Source organism: Anomaloglossus baeobatrachus, chromosome 2 (assembly GCF_048569485.1).
Source record: "Anomaloglossus baeobatrachus isolate aAnoBae1 chromosome 2, aAnoBae1.hap1, whole genome shotgun sequence".
NCBI classification, from domain to species: Eukaryota; Metazoa; Chordata; class Amphibia; order Anura; family Aromobatidae; genus Anomaloglossus; species Anomaloglossus baeobatrachus.
This window is the reverse complement of record NC_134354.1, coordinates 642,296,963-642,313,303: the sequence shown is the minus strand read 5'-3', so window position 1 is coordinate 642,313,303 and position 16,341 is coordinate 642,296,963. Positions and strand designations below refer to the sequence as shown.

Sequence of the window (16,341 nt, the reverse complement as noted above, 5' to 3'; positions counted from 1 at the left end):
CCCAATTGTCTGGGTCTCCCAATTAGGAGCGACAAAGAAATTCTCTTTTTCTTTATCGTTCCTATGGGAGACCCAAACCAGTCCATGGGTGGGAATAAACAGACAAACTGAGAAGTAGGCGAAACCTAACTTCACAAATGGGCGACAGCCACCTGAAAAAAAGCGTCTGCCCAAGCCCGCGTCTGCCGAAGCATGAGCCTGCATTGGGTAGTGCTTCGAAAAGGTATGCAGACTAATCCAAGTGGCAGTCTGACAGACCTGGTGAGCCGTAGCCTGGTGCTTGAAAGCCCAAGAGGCACTGACAGCTCTGGTCAAGTGTGCCCTGATCCCAGGCGGGGAAGGCACTTGAGTACACTGGTAGGCATCAGAAATGGCCGACCTAAGACGAACCAGGGTCGGCGTAGATGCCGAGAGACCGCTACGCTGACTAGTGGTCAGCACCAGAGAGAGGTGCACCGCCTAATAACAGCGGTGCGAGACACAAAGATCCGGAGCGCCCGCACCAGATCCAGGATATGCAACGCTTTTTCAAAGCGATGAACAGGAGCCGGACAAAAGGAAGGCAGGGAAAATGCCCCGGTTAAGGTGGAAGCAGCAACCACCTTAGGGAGAAAGTCCGGAGTCGGACGGAGACCACCTTGTCTTGATGAAAAACCAAAAAAGGGGGTGACTCAGAAGAGAGTGCAGCCAAAACAGAGACTCTCTTGAGGGAAATTATGGCCACTAGAAAGACCACTGTGAAAAACGAAAGAAACCTCCCTGAGAGGCTCAAAGGGGGGTTTCCGGAAACCGTGAGGACCGGATTAAGGTCCCAGGGCTCCATAGGCCGCCGGTAAGGCGGAATAATGTGAGATGCGCCCTTGAAGGAGCGCACCTGAGCCAGCCGGATGATACGCCGCTGGCACACACTGACAGAGCCAAGAGCTGTCCCTTAAAGAGGGATAGTCCTAAGCTGTAGACCGGACTGTAGAAGGGACAGGAGGGTCGGCAAGGCCAAAAGGCCAAGGACACTTCGGAGCTCGAGTCATAGTGGAGATGACTTCAGGAGGGATACCAGAAGTCGTCAAAATCCAGGACTCAAGAGCCACACCGTCAATCTGAGAATCCAGAATTCTGGCGGAAAAAAAAACGGACCCTTTGAGAGAAGGTCTGGACGGTCCGGAAGATGCCATGGCAACACTATGGACAGATGGAGCAGGTCAGGGTACTAAGCTTGCCTGGGCCAGTCTGGAGTATGAGAATGACCCGACGGCCCTCCTTACTGATCTTGCGCAAGATTCTGGGCAAGAGCTAGAGGGTGAAACACGTAAGACAGACGAAGCTGGGACCAAACATGCACCAGTGCGTCTGCCGCTGAAACCTGAGGATCGTGGACCGCGGATGGACAGCTGAGATAATCTGCCTCGCAGTCTTCACGTCTGGGATATGGGCTGCGGATACGGTGGACTAGGAGTCCTTCGTCCACTGAAGAATGCGTTGAGCCTCCAACATTACCAGGCGGCTGAGTGTGCCGCCCTGGAGGTTGATGTAGGTAAACGCTGTTACGTCGTCTGACTGGACTCGAATGTGCCCAGCCGCCAACAGATGGTGAAAGGCTTAGAGAGCTAGAAACACAGCTCTGATTTCCAGCACATTGATCCAGAGGGCTGATTCGGACAGAGTCCAAGCGCCCTGCGCTCCGTGGTGGAGAAACACTGCTCCCCAGTCGGATGGACTAGTATCCTGGTGAGGATCACCCGGGACGGGGCCAGGAAGGAGCGTCCCTGAGACAGAGTGGCCGAAGCCACCACTGAAACGAGCCCCTGGTCTGTGGCGAAGCCACCACCCCGTGGAAGGAGGAAGTTTGCTTGTTCCAACAGCGGAAAATGTCCAGCCTCCGAGGAGGAGAAACTGGGCAAGGGAATCGCTTCCATTGACGCCACCATATGATCCAGTACCTGTATTTGGTGCCTGATGGAACGACGTCGACCGCCAGCAGAGGGACTACTGTTTGACTAAGGGCAGCTTCACAAGTGCCGACAGTCTCGAATTGCGTGCCTGGGTACGTGAACTTCTGGTTCGAAGTCAGAGTGGTCTTGGACAGAATGACAAGCCACCCGAATTGGTTAGCGTGGCGAGAGTGAGCGAGGCACTCTGCTAAGAGTCTGCACTGGATGAAGCCCCGACAAGAAGGCCGTTCAGGGCAAAAGATCACTGCCAACCTCTAGGGGTGCAGGACCCTAATCACAGCTACCCCAACCTTGAGAGTACTCGAGGGGCCGTGGCTAACTCCAAGGGAAGAGCCACGAATTGGACCACTCCGATTGCAAAACGTAGCCAACGCTGGTGAGAAGCTGCGATTGGCATGCAGATAGACATCTCTGATGTCGATGGATGCTAGGGAATGTCCTTGGGTTATCAATTGATCCGGTGAAAATACCCGGAACAAGACCGAGACTCCATGTGAAAACGCCGCACCTGAACATGCTTGAAAAGCTTGAGATCCAGGTCGGAAGTACCTGCCCTCTACGGGGACTAGGAATAGATTTAAGCAGAATCTCAGAACCGTTCCCAATTGGGAACCGATACAATTACTCCATTGGCCTGCAAGAATGCCACGGCCTGTGAGAAGGCGGCGGCCTTGGAACAGGGGGGAGTTGACAGAAAAGAAGGGAATTTTGTTTACTTACCGTAAATTCCTTTTCTTCTAGCTCTAATTGGGAGACCCAGACAATTGGGTGTATAGCTACTGCCTCCGGAGGCCACACAAAGTATTACACTTAAAAGTGTAAGGCCCCTCCCCTACTGCCTATACACCCCCCGTGGGATCACGGGCTCCTCAGTTTTCGTGCAAAAGCAAGAAGGAGGAAAGCCAATAAACTGGTTTAAGCAAATTCAATCCGAAGGAATATCGGAGAACTGAAACCATTCAACATGAACAACATGTGTATACAAAAAAACAGGGGCGGGTGCTGGGTCTCCCAATTAGAGCTAGAAGAAAAGGAATTTACGGTAAGTAAACAAAATTCCCTTCTTCTTTGTCGCTCTATTGGGAGACCCAGACAATTGGGATGTCCAAAAGCAATCCCTGGGTGGGTAAAATAATACCTCGTGATAGGGCCATAAAAACTGCCCTTTTCTACAGGTGAGCAATCGCCGCCTGAAGGACTTGTCTACCTAGGCTGGCGTCCGCCGAAGCATAGGTATGCACCTGATAATGCTTGGTAAAAGTGTGCAGACTAACCAGGTAGCCGCCTGGCACACTTGCTGAGCCGTAGCCTGGTGCCGTAATGCCCAGGACGCACCCACGGCTCTGGTAGAATGGGCCTTCAGCCCTGATGGAACCGGAAGCCCCGCAGAACGGTAGCCTTCAAGAATTGGTTCCTTGATCCACCGAGCCAGGGTGGATTTGGAAGCCTGCAACCCTTTACGCTGGCCGGCGACAAGGACAAAGAGTGCATCCGAGCGGCGCAGAGGTGCCGTGCGGGAAATGTAGATTCTGAGTGCTCTCACCAGATCCAACAAATGCAAATCTTTTTCACATTGATGAACTGGACGAGGACACAAAGAAGGTAAGGAGATATCCTGATTGAGATGAAAGGGGGATACCACCTTAGGGAGAAACTCCGGAATCGGGCGCAGAACCACCTTGTCCTGGTGAAACACCAGGAAGGGAGATTTGCATGACAGCGCTGCTAGCTCGGACACTCTCCGAAGAGACGTGACCGCTACTAGAAAGGCTACTTTCTGTGAAAGGCGAGACAGGGAAACATCCCTCAAAGGCTCGAAAGGCGGCTTCTGGAGAGCAATTAGAACCCTGTTCAGATCCCAGGGCTCTAACGGCCGCTTGTAAGGAGGGACGATATGACAAACCCCTTGCAGGAACGTGCGTACCTGAGGAAGTCGTGCTAGGCGCTTCTGAAAAAATACAGATAGCGCAGAGACTTGTCCCTTAAGGGAGCCGAGCGACAGACCTTTTTCCAACCCGGATTGCAGGAAGGAAAGAAAGGTAGGCAAAGCAAATGGCCAGGGAGAAACTTCCTGAGCAGAGCACCAAGTTAAGAATATCTTCCACGTCCTGTGGTAGATCTTGGCAGAGGATAGTTTCCTAGCCTGTCTCATGGTGGCAATGACCTTTTGAGATAGTCCTGAAGACGCTAGGATCCAGGACTCAATGGCCACACAGTCAGGCTCAGGGCCGCAGAATTCTGATGGAAAAACGGCCCTTGAGACAGCAAGTCTGGCCGGTCTGGTATTGCCCACGGTTGTCCTACCGTGAGATGCCACAGATCCGGGTACCACGACCTCCTTGGCCAGTCTGGAGCGACGAGGAGGGCGCGGCGGCAGTCGGACCTGATCTTGCGTAGCACTCTGGGCAACAGCGCCAGAGGTGGGAACACATAAGGCAGCCGGAACTGCGACCAATCTTGAACTAAGGCGTCCGCCGCCAGAGCTCGGTGATCGTGAGACCGTGCCATAAAAGCTGGGACCTTGTTGTTGTGCCGAGACGCCATTAGGTCGACGTCCGGCCTCCCCCAGCGGCGACAGATCTCCTGAAACACGTCCGGGTGAAGAGACCATTCCCCTGCGTCCATACCCTGGCGACTGAGGAAGTCTGCTTCCCAGTTTTCTACGCCCGGGATGTGAACTGCGGATATGGTGGATGCCGTGTCTTCCACCCACGTCAGAATCCGCTGGACTTCCTGGAAGGCTTGCCGACTGCGTGTCCCTCCTTGGTGGTTGATGTATGCCACCGCTGTGGAGTTGTCCGACTGAATTCGGATCTGCTTGCCTTCTAGCCACTGCTGGAAGGCTTGTAGGGCAAGATACACTGCTCTGATTTCCAGAACATTGATCTGAAGTGTGGACTCTTGCTGAGTCCACGTACCTTGAGCTCTGTGGTGGAGAAAAACTGCTCCCCACCCTGATAGACTCGCGTCCGTTGTGACCACCGCCCAGGATGGGGGTAGGAAAGACTTTCCTATTGACAATGAGGTGGGAAGAAGCCACCACTGAAGAGAATCCTTGGCCGCCTGAGAAAGGGAGACGTTCCTGTCCAGGGACTTCGACTTCCCGTCCCATTGGCGGAGAATGTCCCATTGAAGTGGACGCAGATGAAACTGCGCGAAAGGGACTGCCTCCATTGCTGCTACCATCTTCCCCAGGAAGTGCATGAGGCGTCTCAAGGGATGCGACTGGCCCTGAAGGAGAGATTGCACCCCTGTCTGTAGTGAACGCTGTTTGTCCAGCGGAAGCATCACTATCGCTGAGAGAGTATGAAACTCCATGCCAAGGTATGTTATCGATTGGGTTGGGGTCAGATTTGACTTTGAAAAGTTGATGATCCACCCGAAACTCTGGAGAGTCTCCAGCGCAACGTTCAGGCTGTGTTGGCATGCCTCTTGAGAGGGTGCCTTGACAAGTAGATCGTCCAAGTAAGGGATCACAGAGTGACCCTGAGAGTGCAGGACTGCTACTACTGCTGCCATGACCTTGGTGAAGACCCTTGGGGCTGTCGCCAGACCGAAAGGCAGGGCTACGAACTGAAGGTGTTAGTCTCCTATAACGAAGCGTAGAAAACGCTGGTGTTCTGGAGCAATCGGCACGTGGAGATAAGCATCTTTGATGTCTATTGATGCTAGGAAATCTCCTTGAGACATTGAGGCGATGACGGAGCGGAGGGATTCCATCCGGAACCGCCTGGTTTTCACATGCTTGTTGAGCAGTTTTAGGTCCAGAACAGGACGGAAAGACCCGTCCTTTTTTGGCACCACAAACAAATTGGAGTAAAAACCGTGACCTTGCTCCTGAAGAGGAACAGGGATCACCACTCCTTCTGCCTTTAAAGCGCACACCGCCTGCAGAAGAGCATTGGCTCGGCCGGGAGGCGGAGAAGTTCTGAAGAATCGAGTTGGAGGACGAGAACTGAACTCTATCCTGTACCCGTGAGACAGAATGTCTCTCACCCAACGGTCCTTGACATGTGGCAGCCAAATGTCGCCAAAGCGGGAGAGCCTGCCACCGACCGAGGATGCGGAGAGAGGAGGCCGAAAGTCATGAGGAAGCCGCTTTGGTAGCGGTTCCTCCGGCTGCTTTCTTTGGGCGTGACTGGGCCCGCCAAGAATCTGAGCTCCTCTGATCCTTTTGAGTCCTTTTGGACGAGGAGAATTGGGACCTGCCCGAGCCTCGAAAGGACCGAAACCTCGACTGTCCCTTCCTCTGTTGGGGTTTATTTGGTCTGGGCTGAGGTAAGGATGAATCCTTACCCTTGGACTGTTTAATGATTTCATCCAATCTCTCACCAAACAGTCTGTCACCAGAAAATGGCAAACTGGTTAAGCACTTCTTGGAAGCAGAATCTGCCTTCCATTCCCTTAACCACAATGCTCTGCGTAAAACCACGGAGTTGGCGGACGCCACTGCCGTACGGCTTGTAGAGTCCAGGACAGCATTAATAGCGTAAGACGCAAATGCAGACATTTGAGAGGTTAAGGACGCTACTTGCGGAACAGATGTACGTGTGACAGTGTCAATCTGCGCCAAACCAGCTGAAATAGCTTGGAGTGCCCATACGGCTGCGAATGCTGGAGCAAACGACGCGCCGATAGCTTCATAGATGGATTTCAACCAGAGCTCCATCTGTCTGTCAGTGGCATCTTTAAGTGAAGCCCCATCTTCCACTGCAACTATGGATCTAGCCGCAAGCCTGGAGATTGGGGGATCCACCTTTGGACACTGGGTCCAGCCTTTGACCACGTCAGGGGGAAAAGGATAACGTGTTTCCTTAAGACGTTTGGAGAAACGCTTATCTGGATAAGCGTGGTGTTTCTGGACTGACTCTCTAAAGTCAGAGTGGTCCAGAAAAGTACTCAATTTACGCTTAGGATACCTGAAATGGAATTTCTCCTGCTGTGAAGCCGACTCCTCCACTGGAGGAGCTGTGGGAGAAATATCCAACATTTTATTGATGGACGCTATGAGATCATTCACCATTGCGTCCCCATCAGGTGTATCCAGATTGAGAGCGGTCTCAGGATCAGAATCCTGATCAGCAACCTCTGTCTCATCAAACAGAGAGCCTTCCTGCTGGGACCCTGACCAGTGTGATGAAGTCGAGGGTCGCTCATAGCGAGCTCGCTTAGGCTGTCTGGGACTGTCGTCCGTGTCAGAGCCATCACCCCGGGATGCATGGGACCCCCCCGGAGCACGGATGTGTTCCAAAAGAGGGGAACCAGGGAGCATTGAATCAACAGTGCCCATGGTCTGAGTTACCGGTCTGGACTGCAAAGTCTCAAGGATTTTAGACATAGTCACCGACAGTTTATCAGCAAAAACTGCAAACTCCGTCCCTGCCACCTGGACAGTGTTCACAGGTGGTTCTCCTTGGGCCACCTCTAGCAGAGGCCCCGGCTAAGCAAGTGCTACAGGGGCCGAACATTGCACACAATGGGGGTCAGTGGCACCTGCCGGTAGAACAGCCTTACATGCGGTACAAGTAGCATAGAAAGCCTGTGTCTTGGCCCCTTTGCTTTTTGCGGACGACATGCTGTTGTCTAGCAATCTAGGAGGGTATATAGCCAAGAATAGCGACCGTACAATGCAATGTATAGCATACAAGCATAAAGTACAAATGAACACTGCGGCACTAGTGGGGTGAGCCCTCGAGGGCTGCTTACCGCCCGCTGAAAAGCGGGTGTGTGACCGCCAGAATCCCGTGCCTGGGTCTCCCAGAGCTCGTGTCCCTTCTCCACTCAGACTGCAAACAGGAATGGCTGCCGGCGTCCTGTGAAGAGGGGCGGGCCGTGGGCGTGCCCCAGACAAAGTGCGGGAAACTAGCGTCCCACTGTGCCTAGTGAGGGGGGTTGGAGTATGCTAAGCAGACTCCAGCCCTCGGCGCCGACGTTCTGACCAGCGTCCCGCCCTTCCCCTGACTGGCACGCCTGGGGGCGGGAACGAAACGGAACTAGGCCGCAAAAGCCAGGGACTCGATTTATAAGCGCGGCCGTCGTATAAGCACGGCCAGCGCGGAAGTTCCCGGCGCACCACAAGTCCCAGCCGCACCGCAGTGTAAAAAACCGCCAGCAGCGGCCGGCGCGGCAGTTCCTAATACAGAAACTCACTCAGCAAAGCTGCAGTGAGTAAAGCACCAGCGCGCCGCGCTGCTGTCCCCGGCGCACTAACACACCCAGCAATGCTGGTGTGTGTGCGCGATCTGTACGGGGACCCAGAGTACCTTAATGTAGCAGGGCCCTGTCCCTGACGATACTCATCTCCACGTCCAGCAGATTCCCAGGGGCTGTGGACGGAGCACGGTCTCCTGTGCTTGGAGACCGATAGGATCCCACTTCACCCAGAGCCCTAAGGGGATGGGGAAGGAAAGCAGCATGTCGGCTCCAGCCTCCGTACCCGCAATGGGTACCTCAACCTTAACAAACACCACCAACAAAAGTGGGGTGAGAAGGGAGCATGCTGGGGGCCCTAGTATGGGCCCTCTTTTCTTCCATCCGACATAGTCAGCAGCTGCTGCTGACTAAACAGTGGAGCTATGCGTGGATGTTAGCCTCCTTCGCACAAAGCATGAAAACTGAGGAGCCCGTGATCCCACGGGGGGTGTATAGGCAGTAGGGGAGGGGCCTTACACTTTTAAGTGTAATACTTTGTGTGGCCTCCGGAGGCAGTAGCTATACACCCAATTGTCTGGGTCTCCCAATAGAGCGACAAAGAAAATCTGTTTGGCGGGTGGATAGAAATCTATCCTGTAGCCATGGAGAAGTAATCCCGCCCCCACTGATCGGAGACGTGTTAAAATCATACGTCGCCAAAGTGGAAGAGCCTGCCACCGACCAAGGACGTTGCTGGCGTGGCCAGATAGCCCGGAGGAAGCTGACTTAGTGGCAGCATCTCCTGCGGTTTCTGAAGACGCGGCTTCGAGCGCCATTTGGGTTTTATGATCCTTGGCCGAACTAGTGGACGAGGCCGAGGGCTTAGAAAACGCTCAGATGGAGGAACGCAAGAACGAAAACCTCCGCTGATTCCTGCCCTGGACAGGTTTCCTGATTTGGGATTGTGGCATGGAAGAACTCTTCCCGCCAAAAGCTTCCTTAACAATTTCATCCAGTTGTTTTCGAAAGACTGGTCCCAACAAAAGGGAGCCCAGCAAGGAACTTCTATAGAAGCATCTGCCTTCCACTTCCGAAGCCACAGGAGCCTGCGGATAGCGAGGAAAGTAGCCGAGGCCACCGCGGTGCGGTGAGAGTCTCCAGCATGGCAGACATGGCATAGGATGAAAAGGCTGAATCTGGAAGTTCAGGCAACCATTTCGGGCATAGAGTCCCTGTGAGGGAACGCATCTCCTCTAGAGAAGCAGAGGAGGCTACGAAAGCCCGCACTGCTATAAAGCTGAGGAGAACGAAGCTCCTGCCGCCCCTAAACAGATTTGGCCAGAAGGACAACCTGGTGGACAGCAAAACTATAAATGAGGAGCCATCAGCCACTGATATAACGGCCCGGGCTGAGCCACCCTTGGTGAATGAGCCCACTCCTTAACCCCACTGGTGGAAAGGGAAACAGTCATCAGAACCACGCTTCATGGGAAGCGTCTGTCAGAGCAGACTCTGGGCTTGGTCACAGAGGCCTGAAAAACTGGAGTGGTTAAGGAACACACTCCTTGTTCTCTTAGGCAAGGTAACTCCGGCGGATTAAGGTCCAGTACAAAAGTAATGTACAGTGGGATCCCTATAGAGGTGCCGTCAGCCACTGATACAACTATCCGGGCTGAAAGTCTAGACACCGAAGGGACCACCCTTGGCAAATTAGCTCACTCCTTGACCACCACTGGTGGGAGGGAGAAACAGTCATCAGAACTCCGCTTTGGGGTCTGACAGGACAGGCTGTGGTCCTGGACACAGTGGGCTGAAAACTAGAGTGGTAAGGAACACACTCCTTGTTCTGTTTAAGGTATACTGATGCCTTTCTGCCAGCGGGGAGTGCTCCCCTGATACAGGCGGATGGAGGTCCAGTACAAGTATAATGGACGCAATCCCATCATTAGCATCTGCGTCACCTTCGGACAGATCAATGGTACATAAAGTAGCGTCCGAGCCCCTGGTAGGGACATCCTCCTCGTCCAGTGAGTCAGCTCGTGAATCAGAGCTGCGGGACGGGGAAGGACAGGGGACCCTGCGTCTCCATTTTAGGAGGACGGGGTCTGAGACCAGAAGGAGAGTCCTCCGTGAGCTTTGCTGAGCGAGTAGCAGCAGAAACACCCTGAGAAGGGGGCTAATGCATGCTCCGCAGAGTCCGGGACGGTCATCCCCTGGAAAGAGCGGATTCTGCCCAAACCGGGGGTTCAGCCACCGAAGCCGGAGCAGCTGGAGGGACCACTGATGAGCCTCCAGGCTGACTCTGCGTCTCCTGTGTTAATGTGCTCGGTACCGGCCGTACGAGTCCTCATACAGTGCAAATTAAAAACAGCCCTGCAGCCTTGCTCTGATGTGAGACATGCTGCAGAGGTGGGGGCTCTGACCAGAGTGGCCCCCAGCAGAGTATATAACAGATAAAATAAGCAGCTGCACAAACCGGAGGTTGTGGCTGCTAGGCCGTTTAATAGACATTTTTGTGCCCCCAGTCCCTCAGCCCAGGCCCCCACTTGTCACAATGTGGAATCTCTGTGCCTATGCAGGCACAGAGAACGCTGAGAAAATGGCGACCGGAGCGAGGAGAGGGGGCGGGGCCTACTCTGAGAGCGGCAAATGAGGTAGACAGGGGAGGGAATCCTTCCTCAGTGAGGAGTGTCCCTTCCCTGTGCTGCACAGCCGCTGGGCGGAGCCATCCTGTCTCTCTGCGTGACTGACAAGCAGAGGCAGTGGAAACCGAAACTAGGCCTCAGGCGAAGCCGGGGCCTAGATTTAAACATGCGGCCGGCGTGCAGGCACCATCGGCGCGGTTCTCCAGTGAAAACTGGAGAACCGGCCGGAAATGTTAACACAAACATAAAACACACTCTCCCCACAAAATAAAGTATAAAGGACCCCTAGAAAGACCACTTTCTGTGGTAATAACGTCTCATGTACTTCGCTTGTGAGACGCAGGTGCCAGGTCCCTGGGGGATGAGCGCTCCGTCCGACAGGATCCTGAACAGGGCTGTGGATGGAGACCGGTCTCCTGCAAAGCAGTGAGAACCGTGTTGGCTCCCACTTCAAACCAGAGCCTCTCAGAGGGTGTTGAAGGAGCGCGGCATGTGAAGGCTCCAGCCTTGGAAAATCAACCTTAACAGCACCGCCGACACAGTGGGGTGAGAAGGGACATGCCGGGAGTCCAGGGACCCGCTTTTCTTCCAAATCTTTGATCCAAAGAAAAAAATCAAAAATCAGAGAATGCATGTGTGTGTGACCTCCTGAAACACAAAGCATTGAACTGGCTAGGACTGGCTAGCAGGGGGTGTATATGCTAGGAGGGAGGAGCTACACGTTTGAGTGTAGTACTTTGTGTGTCCTCCGGAGGCAGAAGCTATACACCCATGGTTTGGGTCTCCCATAGGAACGATAAAGAAAACCAGCTGACCAATTCCCTTTAAAATCAGTGCTAATCATAGGAACAGGGAGGGCCTATTAGGGGGTCTGAAAATGAATGAATGAAAACTTAGTGCAGTATTATGTACTAAAGGTAACCACCATTTGTGCCTTAACAGCTTCATGCCAGGGATAATTTTTTTGCATTCTCTTTCTCCCTCCTCTTCTTCCCAAAGCCATAATGTTTAATTTTCTGCTTGTTTTGCAGGATGTGATGTACTATTGAATGACAATTTTTTTTACCAAATGGCATACTGTAAAACTGGGAAAATTCCAAAATGAGGAGAAACTGAGGAAAAATATAAAAGTGTATGACATTTTTGGGAAATTATTTTTACAGTTTACATTTTGTGGTAAAAATGACCCTTCTGCAGAATTCTCCTTTATCAGTACGATTACAGCGATACCAAACATGTTGAGTATTTCATTATTTTAGTGAGGGGGAGGGAATAAATAAGTCAATCAAAAGTTTACAACACAAAGAAAAATGTAGGGGGTCGTGTCACCATTTTCCAAGACCTTTAACATTTTCATTGTTCGGGTTCGGTTCCACTTGCGTTTTTGACGAGTGCAATCCGGTAAAACATCATATTGCTCTCTCTAGTGCAAAACTATGGGGCAGTGTCCATCTACGACTGATTTCTCATGCCATATCGGCAGGAGAAAAGAATTGCAGCATGCTGCGTTTGGTAGAAAGTCTTGTCTCACGCACCCCCATACAAGTCTATGGGAGCGTGTGACATCGCACTGCACTCATGTCATCTGACCGCAGTGCAATATACGCAGAGACAGACAGTGGAGATTGGGAGAAAGTGTTCCCTCCCTCTTCTACACAGCTGTGACCCAATCGCAAGATCGCATCACAGTCACATGACCCTCGGCTGACACTCGCATCAGAGGGTCATTAGCATATCGCTTCCGATGCTCTCGCATCAAAAGTTATGTGCAAGTGGAACTGAGGCTTTAAGTCGAGGAACCATGTGATTGCTTATTTTTTTCTGGACAAGGCAACATTTTCATTGATAATATTTTGGGATAGGTATGACGTTTTGATCGCTTGTTACAGCATTTCTTGTGGTATTGCAGATTCTTGAAATTGTCATTTGCAGTGTTCACCGATCGCGTTAATTTATATATACCATACTTAACGTGGTAATACCACATGTCTTTTCTTTTTAATATATTATCTTTTTTATTGGGCAAAATGTAACGAGGGGGGGGGGGGGTTGGGGTGCAGATTTGAACCTATGTTTTGTTTTTTATATTCTTTTAACACTTTATATCTTACTTTTCACTTTTTAAGATCCCTTTTTAGGAGACTATAACTTGCAATCGTCTGATGGCTTGTGCTATATACAGCAACATACATTGCTGTATATAATAAAAATCACCGTCTCCTTTGAAGCCCAGCCACAGGAAAGTAGTCAAAGGAACGCTGCTATGACAAGCACAGAGGGCTTTAGCAGACCTCTCGTTGTCATGGCAATCCAATGACTACCCGTGATCACGTCATAGGTGCGCCAATCGGAGTTTAAAATAGCGAGACCCCCATACCGGCGTATGTTAAATCCCAAATCAGAGTTTGACAGCGGGTTCAGGTTAACAATAGCGGTTGAAGCTCCGCTCAATCTGAGATCCTGGATGTAACAGCAATTTTCTACTGAGAAATAGGGTGAGCTGTGAGCCCGCTCCCTACACCAGCTTCCAACATGCACCATACATAAATGGTGGCTGTTGGGTTTTAAAAACAACACATTACATATTTGTTCAATGTCAAAAGGTATCTTTAGGGCGGCGTCACATGGTACGATCCATTGTGCGATCGCACCCGCCCCTATAGTTTGTGCGTCACGGGCAATTTGTTGCCCGTGGTGCACAAAGTCGTTAACCCCGTCGCACGCACTTAATTCCTGGATGACGTCGCTGTGAGCGGCGAACACACTCTTCCTGAAGGGGGAGGGACGTTCGGCGTCACAGCGACGTCACACAGCGGCCAGCCAATAGAAGCGGAGGGGCGGAGATGAGCGGGACATAAACATCCTGCCCAACTCCTTCCTTCCTCATTGCCGGCGGGACGCAGGTAAGCTGTGTTCGTTGTTCCCAGGGTGTCACACGGAGCGATGTGTGCTGCCTCGGGAACGATTAACAACCGGAGCACAGAAGGAGGAACGACATTTTGAAAACGAACGACGTGTCAAAGAGCAACGATAAGGTGAGTATTTTTGCTCGTTCACAGTCATTCGTAGCAGTCACACACTACGATATGTCTAACGATGCTGGATGTGCGTCACAGAATCCGTGACCCCGACGACATATCGCCTAATATATCGTAGCGTGTGATGCCACCCTTAGACTTTTATATTACACAGCTTGGTAAAATGCATCTCCGTGTGAGTAAAAGCATGTGCAACCAAATCATACAGAATTATCTATCCAGTTTTACCGTGTTCTTGCAGATGTTAGAAGATTGAGCCATCAATGACCCCCTCATTGGCACTCTTTGAGCCAGGCTAAGTTTCCCAGTAGCAGGAACTGGTACACCAACATCAGACAGGATACTGGCCAACGCTGCTGGATCAGCTTTAAACTCTGCATTTCCACCTATATAAAAGAAAGAAAAAAAAAAAGAAACAGTAAACAAAATGCTTTAACCCTTTTCATATTTTATTTGGTAAATCTATCGGTACAAGTCTTTCTCTAAGCAAGGCCAGAAATGTTGGGAATGAGACCAATAGTGATCAGCTAATCATTGCTATGGACCTAATCTGCAGGGAGATTTCATTAATGTTAATTTCTTCTACAGCGACACTGGGCTTCATTTTCCCCTACAGCTTCTTCTGGTAATAACTGATTGCAGTTACACGTATGAGTGTGTGCCAGGCTACAAGCTAATGATCTATTAGGAAAACACTATAAGGCTATGTGCCCACAGGAGTTTGTACCTGCAGAGATATACGCAGGTACATCCGCAGGTTTCCCGCAGCTGCTCTCCGGAATCTGCAGCTATTTTTAGCTGCGGTAGTACAACGAAATAGCTGCGGTAAACCTGCGGACATTCATGCGGCTTACCTGTGGAAGTCCCGGCCTCTTATCTCCATAGTGGAGAGCCGGGATTTCCACAGGTAATTCCGCAGCAATAAATAGACAAGCAATTACGTGCGGCTGCGGGACATCCGCAGCATGTTCCGCAGCCGCATGTATCCGCAGCATGGACACAGCACTCCCCATGTCCCATAGCATAAGATGGGGAGTGTCTGTACATGCTGAAACCTGTGGATTTATCTGGAAAATCCGCGGATTTTCTGCAGATAAATCCGCAGGTTTAACTTCCCGTGGGCACATAGCCTAAGGTTGTAAGAAGTCACTTAAAATTACCTTTCCCAGCAAAATCCTTGGATTGATTTTTCTGACCAAGAGCGACTTCAGCTAATGGTTCCCTTGTGTTTCTTGCTGGAGGACTCACAGTGCCTGTAGCTACTTGAGGCCGATCCCCCTTCTGCGAAAAGTTGAACGGCTGGGGACGAGTGCAAGCCTTCTTTTTCACAGCTTTACCCTAGAGAAAAAATAAAAATTGCATGTGGGCTTATGTCTAATACCAATTTTCTACTGTCAGTTTTTACATATGTGATACATGCAAATACAAAAGTGAAATATAGCAAGACAAAAGGAAAGGTAAAAAGGTGACATTTCAATGGCGCATGCTCATACCTTCTGAAACTGGTTCTGCCAGGACTGATGAAGCTTTTGGAAATCAGGGGGTTGATTTACTTTTGAGAGAATTGGCAGTCTACTTTTTGGAGGGTCCAGTGGCACAAGTTTGTCCAGCGTTGGTTTCTGATTTTCCAGGTGAAAACTTTTTGGAGTGAGCTCATTTTCTTTCCCTTTTCTCAAGTTGTTCTTCTGAACCATGGAGGATTTGTACCCAAATCCAGATGTAGCTTCATTGTAAGAACGCATTTCCAATGAGTAGATACTTTAGGCACTTTTCACATTAAGGTTCAAGCAACCTCCAAATATCTAAGGAAAGAAAATAATTTCAGAAACAAACAGCTTAAGGGATTGGGTCGTCAAAATAAAAAAAAATTCAGTAACTGAAAAAAATATAAAAAGTATTAATGTTTTAATGTTATGTTTAAATAATATTTTTTTTTAATTGAGAAATATATTTAAAAAAAAAAAATTTAAAAGTTTGATATTTTCCACTCAAACACTAGGGGGGAGGAGCAGCTGTTGAAATCCCACTGTAAAGCTAGCTCACATTACAGCTGCAGTAAAGTGGGCAGAATCTGCTCTCCTGTGTGTGATGTCACAGCTCCCCCTCCCAATATGGGCGTTTCCAAAAGGATAAGAGAGAATAAAGTTTAGGATCACAGTGCGGAGCAAAGTGATCCTAATATTTCTAAAGTGTCACTAAGGCCAGCTGCATAGTGCTCCACTGTGTCCTGCACCGCAATGTATCCCAATGCTCCGCTGTATCCCGCACCCCCATATACTGTGCTGCCGGCCGGGATCGGAGGTCTGAGGTGACATGCGGCGAGGAGGGGTGATATGTAGCGCAGTGCCACTCAGGCTGCAGAGGTCACGCTGCGATCACCGCTTCCAGCCGCATGCACTCATCTCAGACCTGTACCCCCGGCAGCCTGTCCTACCAGCGATCACAGTTCATAGCAGCGAGCAGCGGAGGCCCGAGGTGAGCACATGCAGGGATGGGTGAACGGGAGAGTGGAGAGCAGCAAACCAGGATCAGTTATGGTGCAATAACTGCTGCCCGGCACCGGTACTCACCCCATCC

The 16,341-nt window shown here is 51.0% G+C and overlaps 1 protein-coding gene across 2 annotated transcripts in view; it reads right to left on the bottom strand.

Moving 5' to 3' along the window:
* TROAP (trophinin associated protein) overlaps window positions 1-16,341 on the bottom strand; it is a 225,436-nt gene that overhangs the window by 184,506 nt on the left and 24,589 nt on the right. For both annotated transcript variants that reach the window (XM_075334410.1, XM_075334411.1), the window contains exons 2-4: window positions 15,258-15,566; window positions 14,925-15,102; window positions 13,993-14,150 (exon numbers count right to left, since the gene is read on the bottom strand). In XM_075334410.1, coding sequence (XP_075190525.1) covers window positions 13,993-14,150; window positions 14,925-15,102; window positions 15,258-15,506 — 585 coding nt within the window. In that variant the 5' untranslated portion in view covers window positions 15,507-15,566. The remainder of the gene's footprint in view (window positions 1-13,992; window positions 14,151-14,924; window positions 15,103-15,257; window positions 15,567-16,341) is intronic.